The 17886-nt window shown below is 36.6% G+C and overlaps 1 protein-coding gene across 2 annotated transcripts in view; it reads left to right on the forward strand.

Annotated features, from left to right (window-relative positions):
- LOC138310941 (titin-like) overlaps positions 1 to 17886 on the forward strand; it is a 255773-nt gene that overhangs the window by 178253 nt on the left and 59634 nt on the right. For both annotated transcript variants that reach the window (XM_069252300.1, XM_069252301.1), the window contains 21 exons: positions 121 to 435; positions 1469 to 1588; positions 1944 to 2120; positions 2751 to 2848; positions 3123 to 3366; positions 3676 to 3790; positions 4117 to 4301; positions 4677 to 4791; positions 5225 to 5397; positions 5688 to 5799; positions 6105 to 6334; positions 6633 to 6918; positions 7127 to 7292; positions 7461 to 7652; positions 7948 to 8206; positions 8514 to 8780; positions 9214 to 9480; positions 9669 to 9935; positions 10278 to 10544; positions 11358 to 11624; positions 16637 to 16903. In XM_069252300.1, coding sequence (XP_069108401.1) covers positions 121 to 435; positions 1469 to 1588; positions 1944 to 2120; positions 2751 to 2848; positions 3123 to 3366; positions 3676 to 3790; positions 4117 to 4301; positions 4677 to 4791; positions 5225 to 5397; positions 5688 to 5799; positions 6105 to 6334; positions 6633 to 6918; positions 7127 to 7292; positions 7461 to 7652; positions 7948 to 8206; positions 8514 to 8780; positions 9214 to 9480; positions 9669 to 9935; positions 10278 to 10544; positions 11358 to 11624; positions 16637 to 16903 — 4389 coding nt within the window. The remainder of the gene's footprint in view (positions 1 to 120; positions 436 to 1468; positions 1589 to 1943; positions 2121 to 2750; positions 2849 to 3122; positions 3367 to 3675; positions 3791 to 4116; positions 4302 to 4676; positions 4792 to 5224; positions 5398 to 5687; positions 5800 to 6104; positions 6335 to 6632; positions 6919 to 7126; positions 7293 to 7460; positions 7653 to 7947; positions 8207 to 8513; positions 8781 to 9213; positions 9481 to 9668; positions 9936 to 10277; positions 10545 to 11357; positions 11625 to 16636; positions 16904 to 17886) is intronic.

Raw genomic sequence — 17886 nt, forward strand, 5'->3', positions numbered from 1 at the left:
GATATATATATCCAATATTACATTTTTTTTTAGAACTTTAATTTTGTGACAATTTTTGGTGAATTTTTTAATTAAAAAGAATGTTTCAGAATGATAAGGTATGACAATTTTTTGTTAAAGCTAAACCAGTAGAAGAGGTGAAGGAACTCGAGGCACCGAAATTTGTTGTCGAGATCCAGACCGTCGAGACTACTGTTGGAGAGAAAGCGACATTCACTTGTCGTGCGACAGGCAAACCCACACCAGAGATTCTGTGGTACAGAAACGACAAGGAAATCACAAAAACTGACAACAGATTCACAATCGAGTACGGCGAAGATGGCGAATCATCACTACTCATCGTTGACGTTGTCCCAGAGCATGATGGGACATACACAGCGGAGGCCAAGAACGAGGCTGGCACCGCTAAATGTAAAGCCGAACTCTTCGTTGAAGGTACGGAATACACAGAAGCTTTATTTAAAAGATTTAAATTTTATCATTATTACCATGAAGAATAAATGAATTAACTTATTAAAAAAAATTATAAACCTTTAGACATCTTCAATTTTCAACATGAATAGGTATTAGACTTCCTTATAATATTTATAAGGTTTTGGCAATTATGATTGGTTCTCAGAAAAAAAATCTACCTTTGAAATCACTTACAATTAAGAAGATGTTAGAATATGATCCAATACCAATAATGAAAGTTGTCTAGGGCCACATACCTGCGATCCTGTTACACACACAATTCTTACCTTCTAAATTCTCTTCCCACTCCCCCTCCCATAATATCATGGCTAATGCAAAGTCTTTTGGGTGATCATTTATATCTTTGATTCACACCTGATAAGAACACCCCCCCCTCCCCCCCCCAATCACTCCAACACACACCTACAGGTACACACCTAACAAGAAGATGCTGGCTGAACCTACCTGTGTGTATCTCACCTGTGACCCCTGCTGGTACAGCATGCTGACTGTTACCTAAGACCCCCTGCTTGCACAGGTAAATACCTAACAGGTAGATGCTGACCCCTACTTGGTTCAGGGAGAGCTGACTTACCTGTGTAATTCTTACCTGAGGCCCCCTACTGGGTACAGGGAGATGCTGACTTACCTGTGATTGACAGGTGCCCCAAGGCGGTTACTCAGGTAGATTCCATGTGACCTGATGGATGGGGAATGTGGAATACATCATACCTCCTATCCATGTACCTTATGTAGAGTAGGTAGTTTACCTGTGTGTGATGTAGATTGGTATGACCCTATACCCCACAAAGCACCTGAACTTGTAAAACAGCTCTAGGTAAGTTTCATGGGTACACTTGTACCACTAGTTTGCTGTAATTCTGCTTACACTAAATGTAGGAAGCTCAGATAAAGTGGAGTAAAACATATGTCAGTCTTTAAAATATCTTAAATAACTATTTCAAGTTTTGAAAAATTCATTATTAAATGTGTAAATATTGTTTTGGTTTTACAGAGCCCAAGGATGAGAAGCTATCCCCACCCGAGTTTATCAAGGTACCAGAGAAGGTCGTGGCTAGAGAACATGACCGTGCTCAATTCCTCGTCAAGGTGGTGGGCATGCCCAAACCCACAGGTAAATACTATATACCTGTAATACACCTGTAGTCAATAATAAATTTCAATTAAAGATAGCTAATTAATAATTTTGTAATCATTGTTAGATATCTTGTGTATTTAATTTATTTAGTGCTAGCAACAGCATATATCCTTATATTGTTAATAATTAGTGTAAAAACACAGATTCAGTACAAAGTAAAAAGAAAAGAGGTGATTTTGTGATTTTGAGATTGAGTCTGTCAAAAACAAATTTTCTTTTACTGGTGAGAAATCGCTCCCAAATTTTTGATCTGGTATTTGTATTTTAATGACTACAATCACTTGATCTATCTATTATGGGACTATAATGACTTACATTAAACATTTTACAGTTGCCTGGAAGAAGGACAAGACTCTCGATGACAAGGACTTGTACGACTTTGAGAAATATGAAGACACCTATTGTTTCGAGATCAAAGACACTGAGACAATAGATGCAGGTGTTTACACCTGTGTGGCCACTAACGAAGCTGGAGAGGCTACCTGTGAAATTCCTCTGGAAGTGACAGGTACACACAAATGACACAGCCTCTAGTTATCAATATTAAGTTTGATTTTTTTTTTTTTTTTTTGCTAAAAAATATGCTGATGTTGATATTTCTAGTATTCTGTTTAAAAAAAAATGAAAATGTTTAAACAAAACAAAACTGAAGATCTTATGCCCTCATATTTTCATGACCAGAAACTTTACATTAACTAACTGTATAATCCTATATTATCAGAAATAGTGTAATAATTTGACTATAAGTATAAAGGTGTACTATATTGACTTTGTGTATGGAAATAGACTGAAATTTTACTGTTTTTACAGAAATACTATAATTTTGTTACTGTTTTTTAGCAGAAATAGTATATTTTTTGACTGTTTTTTTTTAGAAATACTAATTTTTTATTACTGGTTTTTAAAGAAATAGTATGAACATTTTTTACAGAAATAGTATAATTTTGTGACTGTTTTTTAGCAGAAATACTATAATTTTATTACTTTTTTTTACAGAAATAGTATAAACTTTTTTTACAGAAAAACTATAATTTTATTACTGTTTTTTACAGAAATAGTATAAACTTTTTTTACAGAAACACTATAATTTTGTGACTGTTTTTACAGAACTACTATAATTTTGTGACTGTTTTTACAGAAATAGCCCGTGACAAGCGTCTCTCCGAGTCACCTCTGGTCCTTAGACACCAAGATGAGTCCAAGGCTCCAGTGTTCACCGAAGTCTTCGAGGAGTGTGTAAGTGAAGATAAAAATTATACAATTATATTTATTAAAAAATATCAAGGTAATAGTATGCATAAAACTGAATATTGAATTTCTTTATTAGTTTATACCATCTTGAAAAAACTATTAATTCATTGTTTATATGAAAATTTTAATATTATGTTTAAATGTTATGAAACCAATTTCTTTTGACTGTTAAATTACTAACTGTTATCAATGAAGATTTAGGAGAGATTCCCAGATATATTTATATTGATAAGTTTATATGTACCCTCTATCCTAACAGACCGTTATGGAGGAAAAGCCCTTGACCTTAATAGCCAAGGTCACTGGACTGCCTCGCCCAGAGGTTGCCTGGTCAAACAACGGCAAAGTGTTGGCCAACACTCCAGCCGTCAGTATCTCATACGACGATGAAACAACAACGCTCCTTGTCAAGAAAACAACAGTAGATCACGAGGGAGAGTTCAAATGTGTCGCTACAAACTCAGCCGGCGAAGCAGAACATGTCGCTAAAGTGACTGTAGAAGGTTTGTGTACTCAATATTCAATGTTAATAAATAAGTTGAATAAGTTCCATTAAAAGTTCTACTGGAATTGTCATATTTGAGCTCTGTGATATACAGGAAAACTCAAAACATTTATTTGAGAAAACCCTTATTTTCTATGGTCGTTTATTATGGAGATTGTATATTGTTATTTCAAATCATAACAATATTCAATGGTTAAATGTAGACCATTGTTTAAATACCAGTATATCTCAAACGTTACACTCAAACTTCTGCAATGTAAGATTATTCCCTGTATGATTCAATAATTATTGTCCTCTATAATTTCAGGTAAATCAGAGCCCCCAGAGTTCACTCGTAAAGTCAACTCCAGGGATATCAAGGAAGGCCGTCCTGTCAGATTTGAATGTGCCGTCAAGGGCATCCCACAACCTGAAGTTTCTTGGTAAGTTTTGAAATATCAGAGATAATGGCTTATTTTTGCATTCAGTTCCTCAAATGTTAACTATTTTATGTTTTACTGAAAGAAGGAGAATTCAGGTCTTCATTTTATAATCTATATTAGTCTTAAATCTAACTGAAAGAATGAAAAATTGCAGTGTGGTACTGACCTAACTTGAGGGAATCGGTCCCTTTTTAAGTCCCTATATGTAAATATATGTGAAATATACTAAATTATCATTAAAACTTATATTTGCATAAAAGAAAAGATAATTGGTATGAGATTCCAAATCTACATGCTTGACTGAATATGGACTGTATTATTCACAGGTTTATCAACGACCAACCAATCGAGACTGGTATCCGGTTCCGTTTGGATGAACGTAAGGGCTACGTCGACGTGGTCCATATCCTTACTATAGACAACACAGTAGTGGAGGACCAAGGTCAAATCAAGGCCGTCGCTACCAACAAAGCAGGGGAGGTAACCTGTGAAGGCCGCCTTAATGTGGAAGGTTAGTGTAACTAGTAACAATTCAATATAAAGTGGTCTGTCTTTTAAAGGAATCACTCTCCGAAGTAGGAGTCTACTGTATATATTGATATTCAAAATGTTATCTTTATTTAACTCATGCACCCCTGAATTCCAAAATGGATTATTCCAGCCGTTGAATTAGAAGAATCTAAATGCATCTTAAGGGGTGAAACCTGGGTTAACATTTATAGTTCTGCTATATTTGAATTGAGATAGTGTTAATGTGCAAAAACGTTAAACATTTTAAAACTATTTATTTCAATTTTTTTTTTAGTTTCAAATAAGATTTTATTAAAAAAATAATCAACATGTTAGTTGAAATGATGAAAATGTTAAATTATTGTTTCCCATACAGAAAAGAAAGAAGGACCTAAATTCATTAAGAGGCTGGAGAATCTGGAAGTGATTGAGAAGGCCACAGTCATCATGGAATGTGCCATCTCTGGTAAACCCAAACCAGATATCGTCTGGTAAGTCAACCACTCAGGCAAGATGTTATGTTTCTTCAGTTAAAAAATAATTCACTCCAAAATTTATTTAACATTTCTGTTTTGTGTGGTCATATGATGATTAAAATTGAATCCAATAAAATGTGTACCAAATGTACTATTGTATATATCATCAACATCAACTACCCCCTCCCCTCCCTCTTCCTTCTGTACTTTGATTCTTAATTCCGTCTGCACACTTACTTTTCTGCATTTTTTGGTTGGTATTGATTGTGACCTCATATGTTTGCAGGTGTAACATATAATTTTTAGAGAAACACTTGCAAAACAATCATATCACAATGGAAACCTACCCGCATGGGAGGTAACTACGTAATATGCAAAGACAGAATATAGGTTGAATGACAAGACACTGTTTCCTCCAGTACTCTCAGTACTTTGATTTCTAATACAGGTTGAAGGATAAGACAGAGTTGACTGAGAGTGACGACATCAAGATGGAGGTCGAAGATCAGACTTATCGTCTCAAAATCCCCAGCGCACTCGTGTCCGACTCCAACCTGTACACCATCCGCGCCAGCAACCCAGCCGGCCAAGTGTCCTGTAGCTGTCGACTCAAAGTCGTGCGTAAGTGATCATAGCTGTACAGTAACAGTTGTATGGACATTGTTGGTATAATGTGCCCTTTGACATAGCTTAGTTGTAGTTAGGATACAAGGTCAAGGTCACATATACTTTGGACTGTTATGTCAGAGGTCAATGCCAGTTACATGTAAATAATACTGATAGATGCAAAAAGCATTTTTATGACTTTTAAGTTTATAAAGAAAACACAAATGTCATAACATCCTCTGAAATGTATTTTATGAACGCTATTGTCTAGGCCATTGTTTTATTACAATTTTGTTTATTTTTAGCTGGTAGAAAACCATCCTTTGCCAGGAAAATGTCTGACACCCTTGTTCCAGAAGAAGGCGCTGTCAGCTTTGACTGTAAAGTTGAAGGTCTCCCTCTTCCTGACATCAAATGGTGAGAATTTTTTATCTGTCATAAGGATGTCTGATTTCATCATATTACTGGGTTATCTGCCCTTGAGTCTCAATTATATCACATGACTGAGTTATCTTTCCCTGTAGTCATTCATTGTTACTTCTTTGGTTGGTGTTGAAAATGAAATTGTTTTCTCTGAGAACAAAAAACCCATTAGATACCTACCTGCAAGAGCAAATAACTTTTCAATTTCCAAATATAGACCAGCTGTCTCGTTTAACTTGGTTGAATATTGTGAATGGATTTTTTTTTTACAAGGGAGCTAACTCTTCTCTCTGTTTTAGGTTCATTAATGACCAGGAGATTGAAGAAGGTGAGGGCGTCCATTTTGTCTTCAACAAACGCGACCGTACACATTCACTCGTCATTGACAAAGCTTCACCGGAGCTGCAAGGTCTTATTAAGGCTGTGGCCGTTAATACTGGAGGGGAGGAGTTATGTACCGCGGAACTCACAGTACGTGGTCGGGCCCCGACCTTCAAGGAACTTCCACTCAAGTGTACAATGCTGGAAGGTATGTTATACTTACCGATGTTTAGTGGGTGTTACAACGAACATTTTAACACTGTCACAGAATTTCAGAATAGATAAATGAAATGTTCTTAATACATGTTGTATATCTGTGCATCCACAGCATGAGGATCTAAAACTGAGAACTCGGATGATTGAACATTTACATCCTAATAACCAATAAGTGCTAGTTTTATTAAAATTCATTCATTAATTACTAATAACAGTATTAATTAACTTTTAAGATACATTTCCAAAGCCACATTTTGTAAAACTTAAGCATGTTAACTTGATTCTATCAGGTGCCGTAGCCATGTTCCGTTGTATTCCTGATGGAGAACCTAAACCAACCATTTCATGGTCAAAGGGAAAATGGCAGAAAATCAAGAGTGACAAGAAATACAATGTGTTCTTCGACGAGGAAACCCAAGAAGAGGTCCTCGAGATCAAAAACATCCAGAAGAAGGATGCTGGCACATATCTCGTCGCAATCACCAACGAACATGGAACATGTGATGCAGCTGTCACGCTGATGGTCACAACTGACGAGGAGGAAGTCAACGATTGGCTGGACCAACTCAAACACAGGTAGGTCAAAGGTCATAGGGCAAAGGTCAGATGGGAAATACAGCTGTTTAAGCATTAAGCTATTATTTTACGGAATCTGTGATCTACATCGTTTGTGTCTATATGTGACTACCCCATGGAAAACCTTTCTTCACTGTACTTCTTAATAGTTAATTATCTCATTGGTCAGTGTCATCAGTAACATGAATTTATATCCAATCATTTCCAGGGAATTCACCCGTCACCAAGGTGACGAGGCCGTGGAATGGATGCCACAGCTCCGCCATGTTGAGCAGGAGGAAGATGAACCAGATGCCAAGAAATTTGTACCAGGCACAAAAGACTTGGACGAAGCTACAGCTCACGAGATCTATCGTCGCCGATCACGACAAGAGGTACGGCCCCTACCTAAAGTCTGTGGTGTAAAACTTAAATGATATCACATACTTAACTATGACTTACTTTATATAACAGGCATACTATTGTCTATAATGATATGTCTTGGCATCATGACCTTTTTTCTTTATTAACATTTCATTTAAAGATTATTTCCATGGTTACAGTTGACTGATATCCAGCACGACCATGACCTTCGTAAGAGGTCAAAGGGCGAGTTAGAGGCTATTGCCCCAGAGAAGGGTGATGAAGTGACCGCCCCACGCAGGGCCTCTATCAAGGACAAATATAGCCGCATGGTCAAACCACAGACCATCGAGGAGGCTCCACCTGTCAAACTGGTCATCCCCAAGGCCGCGGTACGTATACTTGTACTCTACAATAATCTACATGTATAAGAAGTCTCAATAACCAACAATGGTATTTTGTTTTATAAAATATTCACCCAATTAAATGTTATACGTAAGGCAGTGACTTTTATTAATCTGGACTATCCTATAAACTTGACATGATAAGATGTAAACATGAGATTTTACATCTGATTCTTATCCAATTAAAATCAGGATTTTTTTTCGTGCCAATCATTAGTTGCCTTAACACCTCTGCTGATTTACGCTACCTGTACCTTGATTAATATACATACATCTATTACAGTGGAAGGTCATTACTCCCTTACACGACCTTGAGGTGGTCGAGATGGACGAGGCTCGCTTTGAGTGCGAGTTCAGCGTAGCAAACGTTATGGTGACCTGGAAGGTTAATGGTGAACCAATCGAGGCCAGCCCCAAATACATGATCGAGATCGATAAAAAGAAACATACACTTATTGTGACTAAATGTAAACCTAAGGACTCCTGTACCGTCAGCTGTTCTTACGCCAAGCTCTTCACTGAGGCTAATCTCAAGGTCACAGGTAAGATGTTACTAAATATAGACTGTCACATATTGGAGAAAAGTCTTAATCTCTTTTCAAGAAAGTTTTTTTTTATTTCTATAAATATTATATGTGTTTATGGAGATGATTATTTCATTGACTGTGAAACGTAGTAAACAATTTATTGGTACTGTTAATGACAAACTACTGTCATAATTTACTTATGTGTTTGGTTTTGTTCTCTACAGAGTTTTCTTAAATACCTATATTTTTAGAATCAAGTAAATAACTTACCTGTAAACATATTAATGTATTACTTACCTGTATTGTTTTCACCTGTCCACAGAGTTACCTGTACAGTTCCTGATACCCCTGGAGGATACAGCCGCGATGGAGCACACCAATGCTACATTCACAGTGAAAATCAACGTAGAGGAGGTCGACATCATCTGGTTGGTCGACAATGAACCAGTCAAGGACGACAAAAAATACAAGGTCGCTCGTAAAAACAGCCAAGTTATGCTGACGATCTTCGACCTTAACCCAGAGGACTCTTGCAAGATCAGTGCGAAAGCCCGCGACGTCTCTACGGAGTGTACTCTTACTGTTAACGGTCAGTGGTTCTACATTCTTATTATAATTACGTTTCTGCTGCATCTTGAATCGTAAAACATTTTTGATGTTAAAAATAAGCTTAATGTTCTTATTTTGTCTTTGTATTTTATAGAGTTACCTCCCTTGTGTGTAGGAATTCATGATGCAATCGTTGTTTATTGAGACAAACTTGTGTTGTTTTCTCTGAAAAGTGTGGTGTTGTGATCGCAAACACATGACATCACAATCAATTTATCTACCCGCAAGGGCAGATAACTCTATGATATTATACAGAATATTGAATAGTGTATGAAATAGATGTGAACAATTGAAAAGATAAATGGTAATAAATGCTTAATCAGAAGGAAAAGAGGAAAGAAATAATCCAAAAATATAGTTTATTCTCAGTGTGTGAAGGAAAAATGTAATAACCATTTATGTTTCCTTTACAGAAATCCCAGTACAGTTCATCGTTCCCCTGAAAGATATGGAGGAATTTGAACATGGCGCTGTGACCTTTGTATGTGAAGTCCAGCGTGACGTTGACAAGGTTCAGTGGTTCATTGGTGACAGGGAACTCGTAGAGAGTGATACTATCAAATTTGTCTCTGAGGATTTAGTCCACAAACTCTATCTGAAGGACCTTGACCTTGCTGACAATGGAGTAGTGACCTTCCTTACCAAGGGTCAGTCATGCACAGCCAACCTCAAGGTCAAAGGTGAGGTCAAAGTTTATTATTCTGTCGAAGCCTGTTCTTAAAGTCAAAATTTATGTGTTTTCTTTCATAACTTCTGTGTTAATTGTAGAAAGATTTCATCTAAACTTTTTATCAGTGACTAGTATATATTTCATGAATCAAGGATGAGTCATCAATTTTATATTATTGTGGTTGTGTGTCGTTGACAGAAATCCCAGTCGAGTTCAAAATACCACTCTCCGATATCACCGCCATGGAGCACTCAACCGTAGAGTTCATGAGTGAAATCAATCGTGACGTCGAGAAGGTCACATGGTTTTTGGATGAGGAGGAACTGAAGGAGGAGGCCAATGTCAAAATGGTGTCCGAAGGTCACGTACATAAACTGATCATCGAGGACATCCAGGTGGAAGACGAGGGACAGGTGACACTCCAGGCTAAGGATAAAAAGACCACAGCCTCCCTGTTTGTACAAGGTGAGTTCCATCAATCACTTCAACTGACATTCATACTGCTATGAACCCACATAAGGATAATAAACCACAGAATAGATGTATACCCTGTTAGGATGTAACAATAAATAGTACAGTATTGTAACTTGTCTAAACCGGATGTCACTGGGACCAGCATATTAGGTCGGTATAGACAGGTTTCAGGATTACACAGGTTTTAGTCACTGTAATTAAGAAGGAGTATACCACACAATTACACCAGATTAGACAGGGAGTCAGATTAGACAGGTTACACTGTAATAGATTTTGACTTTTCACTTTGAATACAAATTAATCAGTTTTTACTTTGAATTTGTTTGTCTGTAGAACTTCCTCCAGAGTTCACCTCACCACCCAGCGATGTCTCAATCATGGAGGGCGAGACAGCAGAATTTGTCTGTAAAGTCAGCAAAGAGGGCGCCACTGTCAAATGGTTCCTTGACGACAAAGAAATTGTTGAAGATGAACGTTTTGTCATCACCAAGGACAAGGGAACTCACACTCTTACTATCAAAGACGCCATCCTTCCTGACGGTGGCCTTATCACAGCTAAGGTCGAGGACACCAAGGCAACAGCTACACTGACAGTCAAAGGTAGGTCAAGGTCAAACATTAGGCTGACAGTATCATGGAGGTCAAAAGTGAATATAGCTGAGGCTATTTTCAGATTAAGGTAAACAATGAAATTACATTTTCAAACATCTTTTCAGGAGATTATGCATGCAAGTTTCAAAGTTTGGTATTTTGAGTTAAATTTTTTTCAAATGGATGAAGCCATTTTGAGTGGAATTTTTTTTCTGAAGCCTTTGAGTGATAATATCTGTCCGAAGATTAAGCCTGTAAGATTCCTTTTGACATGTTGTCTCCATTCCTTACTTCCTCTGATTTCCTGTACTGCCAACCTCTAACCCGATTACCACTGAATGCTGCCTCTCTTTGAAAATTCCATCACAAACCTGATGATTCCTAAACTCATTCACCCCTAAAGATACATTTAGACTCTCCTGAATCAAGGACTGGAACAGTCCATTAATATATTTCAGGGAGGAATGAGTTCAATCAGTACTGACCCAGAAAATACTAGCATTTTCGTAATTTGTAGAAGCAGAATTTGACTGCACTGTTTTATTTGGGGTAGAAGGGATGGTTCATTTTTTAATAATAGGGGTGACCCAGTCTAATATGCTATTCTTGGGTAACAGGGATGGTCCATCCATACTTAAGTTGAATATAAGAGCATTCACTTCAGAAGATGTAGGGGGATTTATTTAGGCAGTGGACATGGGATTTGAGGGGACTTGTCCCTTGGTCATGTGACCAGCTCCCCACCAATGAGGAAGGCTGTACTATATCAGAGGTGGTAAGGTATCGGTGACGTTATATCTAATCTGTCTACCCCTCCCACAGAATCTCCCGTTGAGATCGTTCTTGCCCTGGAGGAACAGCACATAGAGGAACACCAAGCGTGCTATTTTACCTGTAAAGTTAACAAGGACGATGTCGACGTTACATGGTACAAAAATGACGAAGTTATCTCCCCTAGTGAAAAACACATCATCAAAGATGATGGAGTTAACCACACTCTTGTTATCATGGATGCGGAAGAATCGGACATCGCCGACTATACTGTTGTTGTTGGTGACAGGAAAAGTTCCGCAAAACTCTGCCTCGATGGTATGTTTACATCTATACAGAAGCTTAGTGTTGTTCGTTATAAGCTTATCCGCGCATGTATTTAATATCTTATGTATAAATAATTTAGAGTTTCAAGTTACTGTATGAATAATATTTAAATATGTTAGCATTGTGATATCATAGGAAATGTTGCGATTAGGTTGATATTTTAATAAGCATGTTGATTAGAATAAAATGTAAATAATATTTATTTTACTAATTTTTTAGCTGTTTGATGAAAATGCCTGTTTTATTAACTACAAGAATTATCTAGTTGATCATAAGATTCTAGACAAATATGATGCAGTATTGAATTGCCTTCAATAGATGACAGTTGTTAGAGTTGTGAGGAGGGGATATGGAGGGTTTGTGTTGAGGAGGTGGCAGAACGTGGGTGTAGGTTCTAGGGTTAATATAAATATATACCATTTCTACATTAAGTTACTCCCCATACACTACAGACAGCTAACAAAATTTAGTCCGATAAAAACTCAAACAAAAAACACCTACTCTGACTTCATATGTTACAACAAGCATTTGTTTCTTGAACATAACGAAGGCAAGAGGTATTTATTTATTAAAACTAAATACCTCAAAAGGTAATGAATCAATATAAAACGATATAGAAGCATAACTCCTAAAGGAATCAGCAAACCTGAGCAGCTGTGGACCTGCCTGCTACATTAGTACAATGTATGTCTAACAGCATGACAAGATCCGGGGAAGGAAATGTATAGGGATTGATTGTTACTTTGAGAAAATGATGTAATGTCTCAACAATCAATATCTACACATAATGAAAAAAGGTACTCAATACATATGCATGCATTTTAGATGATAAAAGGAATATGGGAATAATGTATTTGAAAATTGAATTCAGATTCTTAACCTTACCATTAATTTTCTGTTTGATGGAATTATTTATCTATAATTGAGAGAATCTTTATATATCCCAACTTCTCCAAAATTAAGTTAATTATATCATTAGAATTTTGAATTATATCCACTGTTTAGATATGAAACACTTACAAATCTTGTAAATAGAAAACTGGAGTTAGGTCCCCTGTTTAGAATTGGAACACTGAAAATGCCTTATAAATAGTAAACTATAGTTATGTCCCCTGTTTAGAATTGGAACACTAAAGAAACTGGAAATATGTCCCCTGTTTAAAAATGGAACACTGGAAATGCCTTATACTTAGTATTGTACATATGCATGTTACCTTATACCGGACCATATTTTAATGTTATGCTGAACAAAGATGAAAGGTATATCTGTTAGATTATTGCATGTTTCTGGTTACTGGTTCAGTGAGGGGATAGCACAGTATCACAGCTTAGTTTTAATCATTTCTTACTCAGAAAATGGATATGAAACATATTATTCAATAATATTTAAAATCAATTCACTTTTGTTATAAATCATATATTATACAATGATTATTTATATAATTATCTCCCTTTCCTCAAGTCTAAATCGGAAATATTATAAATGAATTAAGTTGTGGCTTTATTACATCTATCATTATAATTATAATGTACCACTCAAAAAAACCTTTGCAATCATTTTGTTACACATGAATGCACCACACTTAGTCAGGGTACTGGTTCCTGTAATTACTGTGGTTTCATGCATGATTGCACTTCAGATGGCACACCTATTTATAGAACAAAAAAAAGCTATGAACATTGTTATTGAAAGAGAAAGAATTGAGGTCAATTGGAATTCTAAGGATCAATGTATGAACAACATATGTGTTGCCATAATAGATGACTTTCATCAATTTGAAATATTTTAATTATGAAAAAATAATAGTCTTTGCAGCATGGTATATTGTTATGGAAGTGGAAGGTTTGTCTGTAGGATTATGTTTATTTGCATGGATTTTAAACACAAAGGAACAACAAATGGGACATGTTTGTTTTTCTTTTGTTGTGTAATTATAAAGGTCACAGATCACATGATAACATTAAATGATGAAAAGAATTTTTATCAATTCCACAAAATCTATTTTCGAAACCATATTAAATATTTTTTTACAATAACAAATGCTATGGAAACAATGAAGTTTATACAGACTGGCAGTGTATTTGGTACAAAAAAAACCCCAAATAAAACATCAGTGCTTTGCTGTTGGTGATCTGTGACTTTGTGGGTGAACATGAGCCTGGGTTGTGGTGTACTGATAATGGCATGCATCTTTTTCTTACTTTTACATTTGCAGAAAGTTCCACAGCTGAAATTGTCCACCCTCTTAACCTCGAAACCAAGAGTGAATTTCTCCGACCTATTAATCTCGAAACAGAAGCTGAAATTACTGAACCACACATCGTCCAATCAGAAGCAGATATTATAGAATCATGTCCCCGCTTACCTTGTACTGATAACTCATACCCAATAGACACTGACATGGACACACTTCCTCTCATCCCAGAGGAGGACATTTTCCAATCTGAAACCCAGACTTGTCATACAAATGTCGGTGAAACCAATATAGATGACTTTATCACAGCTGAAGCGATGAATCTCAAATCTATAAACTTTGAATTGGAGAGAGAGAGCCCTGAGGCTCAGAATGTAGAGAAAGACAATTTAACAGAATACGATAGTACTGAACCTCCAGATCTCAAACCAGAGGAAGAGAGTATTCAATCAATCTTATCAGAATCAGAAAATCTTCCTTTGTCAAACTTTGAAGCCGAATCTGAAGTTCCACAAAGTGATATAAATACGCAAGAATCAGACATTATAAGTGATGAACCTGAACCAGTTATCATCAAACCCCTTAGTCTTGAACCAGAATCAGAAAACTCTAACTCAGCAACTCTCGTATGTGAAGTTTTGTATCAAAATGCAATGCCTACGTGGCTGAAAGATGGACACCCAATAGATTCATGTGATAAATATTCCATAGCCTCAGAGGGCAGTGTTCACAGACTTACAATACATAATCTATTAGAGACTGACAATGCCGAGTATAGTCTTATCGTTGGGGAAGAAATATCGTCCATATGTTTTGAAGGTCGGTAGCCATGGCAACTATAACCGCCATATTGTTTGCTGCTAGTGTATATAGAAAATATAGTCCATTGTGTGCTGACATAGTCGTAACCTCCATAAAAGACAATTATTTTACAAATCATTCCGTCCCAATTTATGCATCCCATAATATCACTTGAGTGTGTGATTTTTGTCACAGAATATTTCACATTTTTACGTGCTATTCACCATTTTTCCCTTATACTAATCAGATATTTCTTTTTTTATGCATAATCATTATTGTATATTCATATCCCCATGAATGGGAACTCAACATTCGCTTCATGTATCTGCAATATCAAATTCTATACATTTTACCGACATTTCTCTTTAAAAGAGACGTCCGTCCTCAAAGTTGATCATTTTCAGACGTTTTTCACATAAGTAGCACATGTGATTTTGTGCTAGACTCACCACCACAGTAAATATATTTTAAGCACTTTGTTACCTTTACAATACAAATATTACTTAAGCACCTAAATACCAGCACACGATACATGAGCACTATAATCACAATTTACGAGTAACATCCCGGTGCTAATAATGCCAAATTTTGATAAATGGTTAGATTTTTAAGTTGAATACCAATGATTATTCAAATCCCACATACATGCTACTGCTTATATATCCCCTATAATACAAGGACTACCTCATTTTTGAAATACTGCAAAGTTTACTGCTAATGTTTAAGATTTTGAGGTAAGGCCCCAACTACATCACATAAAACTCCACCCACATTGTAATAGCTCCTCCCACATCATTGAAGCTCCGCCCACATTACTGAAGCTCCGCCTGCATTACTGAAGCTCTGCCCACACTGATTATTAGTTCTCTACCTACATAGCAATATTTTGACAGCTCAATATAACAACAACCTTAAGGGTTTGTAGTTTATGCTCCAGGGGAGAAAAATTTTGGTTAGTTGGGCTCATTAGCATCTGACCTATTGACACCAAATCTGCACAAGATCTCGCCTGGTTTGTTTGCAGACATTCCCATCAGTCTTTCTTTGACCTTGAAGCGATATTGTTGCTATGACGAACACATGGCAACTTTCGTGTGCTCAACTTCAAAGGAGCAAGTTAAGGTCACATGGTATAAGGATGAGATTTTACTAAGTCCTTCTCCTAAACACAACATTAAGGACGAGGCCGACTTGCATGTTCTCACTATTCGTAATTTATGCATGAGTGACTATGGCAAATACCTCGTGGTTGTTGGTCGAAAACGGACGTCTGAGGAAGGGCTTGTTAAAGGTTGGTTTTACTTCAATGAATATTCATCAGTGTAATAAGATGAATATTCATGATTATTGAATTGTTGTATTGAATATTCATAATGGAAATGTAATGTAAAAATATGAACATTAATGTTGAAAATTAATTCAGAAATCTGTTGTGCTCCTATGATGTAAAAAGCATGTTTTCAAAGTAATAAAACCTTTTATTGTGATGTATGACATGGCTATGAAAGCATGTGCATTGTGTATTTACAGGTATATTTACCAATTTATTGTTCTCATGATTTTATTTCAGCATAATGGTAAAAGTCATACTTGAAATTTGTTCAAAAACATTCAACTACTTTATAAACAATTTTTTTACGCTAATATTTTCACTAAAATCTTAATGTAAAGAAAAAACTTTTGAATTGATGATTGGATTTAATGAGACATAAAGCCATTCATTAATTATGTACAGATTATTAATGATTGAGAGTTATTCCCCTTTGTAGATTATTATTAGTTGAGAGTTATTCCCCTTTGTAGATTATTATTGATTGAGAATTATTCCCTTTTGTAGATTATTATTGATTGAGAGTTATTCCCCTTTGTAGATTATTATTGATTGAGAGTTATTCCCCTTTGTAGATTATTATTAATTGAGAATTATTCCCTTTTGTAGGTTATTATTGATTGAGAATTATTCCCTTTTGTAGATTATTATTGATTGAGAGTTATTCCCCTTTGTAGAACTCCCTATCCAGTTCATGGTGCCTCTGGAAGAGCAGACCTGTAAGGAAGGTGAGACCGTGACTTTCCTCTGCGAGGTTAGCAAAGAAGATGCTCCCGCCAAATGGTACTGTGATGGCAAGGAACTCGAGCCATCTGACCGCATCGAGATGTCGGTAAAGGGCAAAGTTCACGAACTTACCATCAAAGATGCGGTCCTTGATGACCGTGCTGAATACACCATCAAACTGGAGGACAAGTCAAGCACTGCCCCACTGTTTGTAGAGGGTGAGTGATAGACAGTAAACTCATATTTACCAAATGATATTAATATACTCAAAAAATGATCAAACGATACATGTTACTCAGTCTAAACACAGCTAAATATACTCAAATAATGATCGAACGATACATGTTACTCAGTCTAAATATACCCAAATAATGATTGATCGATACATGTTAGTCAGTCTGAAAACAGCTATACAAACCCTATAACATATAATGCTGAATTCATAATCTTGTGAGGAATTTCTTTCTCATTCTGGTAATTTGTCCCTAAATTTCAGTATTTGTGGATGGGAGGTGAACCCTTGCCATTCAGTATTTGTGGATGGGAGGTGAACCTTGTCATCCAGTATTTGTGGATGGGAGGTGAACCTTGCCATCCAGTATTTGTGGATGGGAGGTGAACCCTTTTCATCCAGTATTTGTGGATGGGAGGTGAACACTTGCCATCCAGTATTTGTGGATGGGAGGTGAAACTTGCCATCCAGTATTTGTGGATGGGAGGTGAACCTTGCCATCCAGTATTTGTGGATGGGAGGTGAACACTTGCCATCCAGTATTTGTGGATGGGAGGTGAACCTTGCCATCCAGTATTTGTGGATGGGAGGTGAACCTTGCCATCCAGTATATGTGGATGGGAGGTGAACACTTGCCATCCAGTATTTGTGGATGGGAGGTGAACCTTGCCATCCAGTATTTGTGGATGGGAGGTGAACACTTGCCATCCAGTATTTGTGGATGGGAGGTGAACCTTGCCATCCAGTATTTGTGGATGGGAGGTGAACCTTGCCATCCAGTATTTGTGGATGGGAGGTGAACACTTGCCATCCAGATATTTAGTTTGGTCTTATTTAAAACTTGTGGTTGTATTTTCTCAACACTTTAAACATGGTATGTCACTGAGCTCTCCTAAGATTGAATATCTGCGTGGGACTAATCCTCAGATTAAATATCTGCGTGGTACTACTCCTAAGATCAAATATCTG

The sequence above is a fragment of the Argopecten irradians genome, chromosome 16, assembly GCF_041381155.1.
Source record: "Argopecten irradians isolate NY chromosome 16, Ai_NY, whole genome shotgun sequence".
Classification (NCBI taxonomy): domain Eukaryota; kingdom Metazoa; phylum Mollusca; class Bivalvia; order Pectinida; family Pectinidae; genus Argopecten; species Argopecten irradians.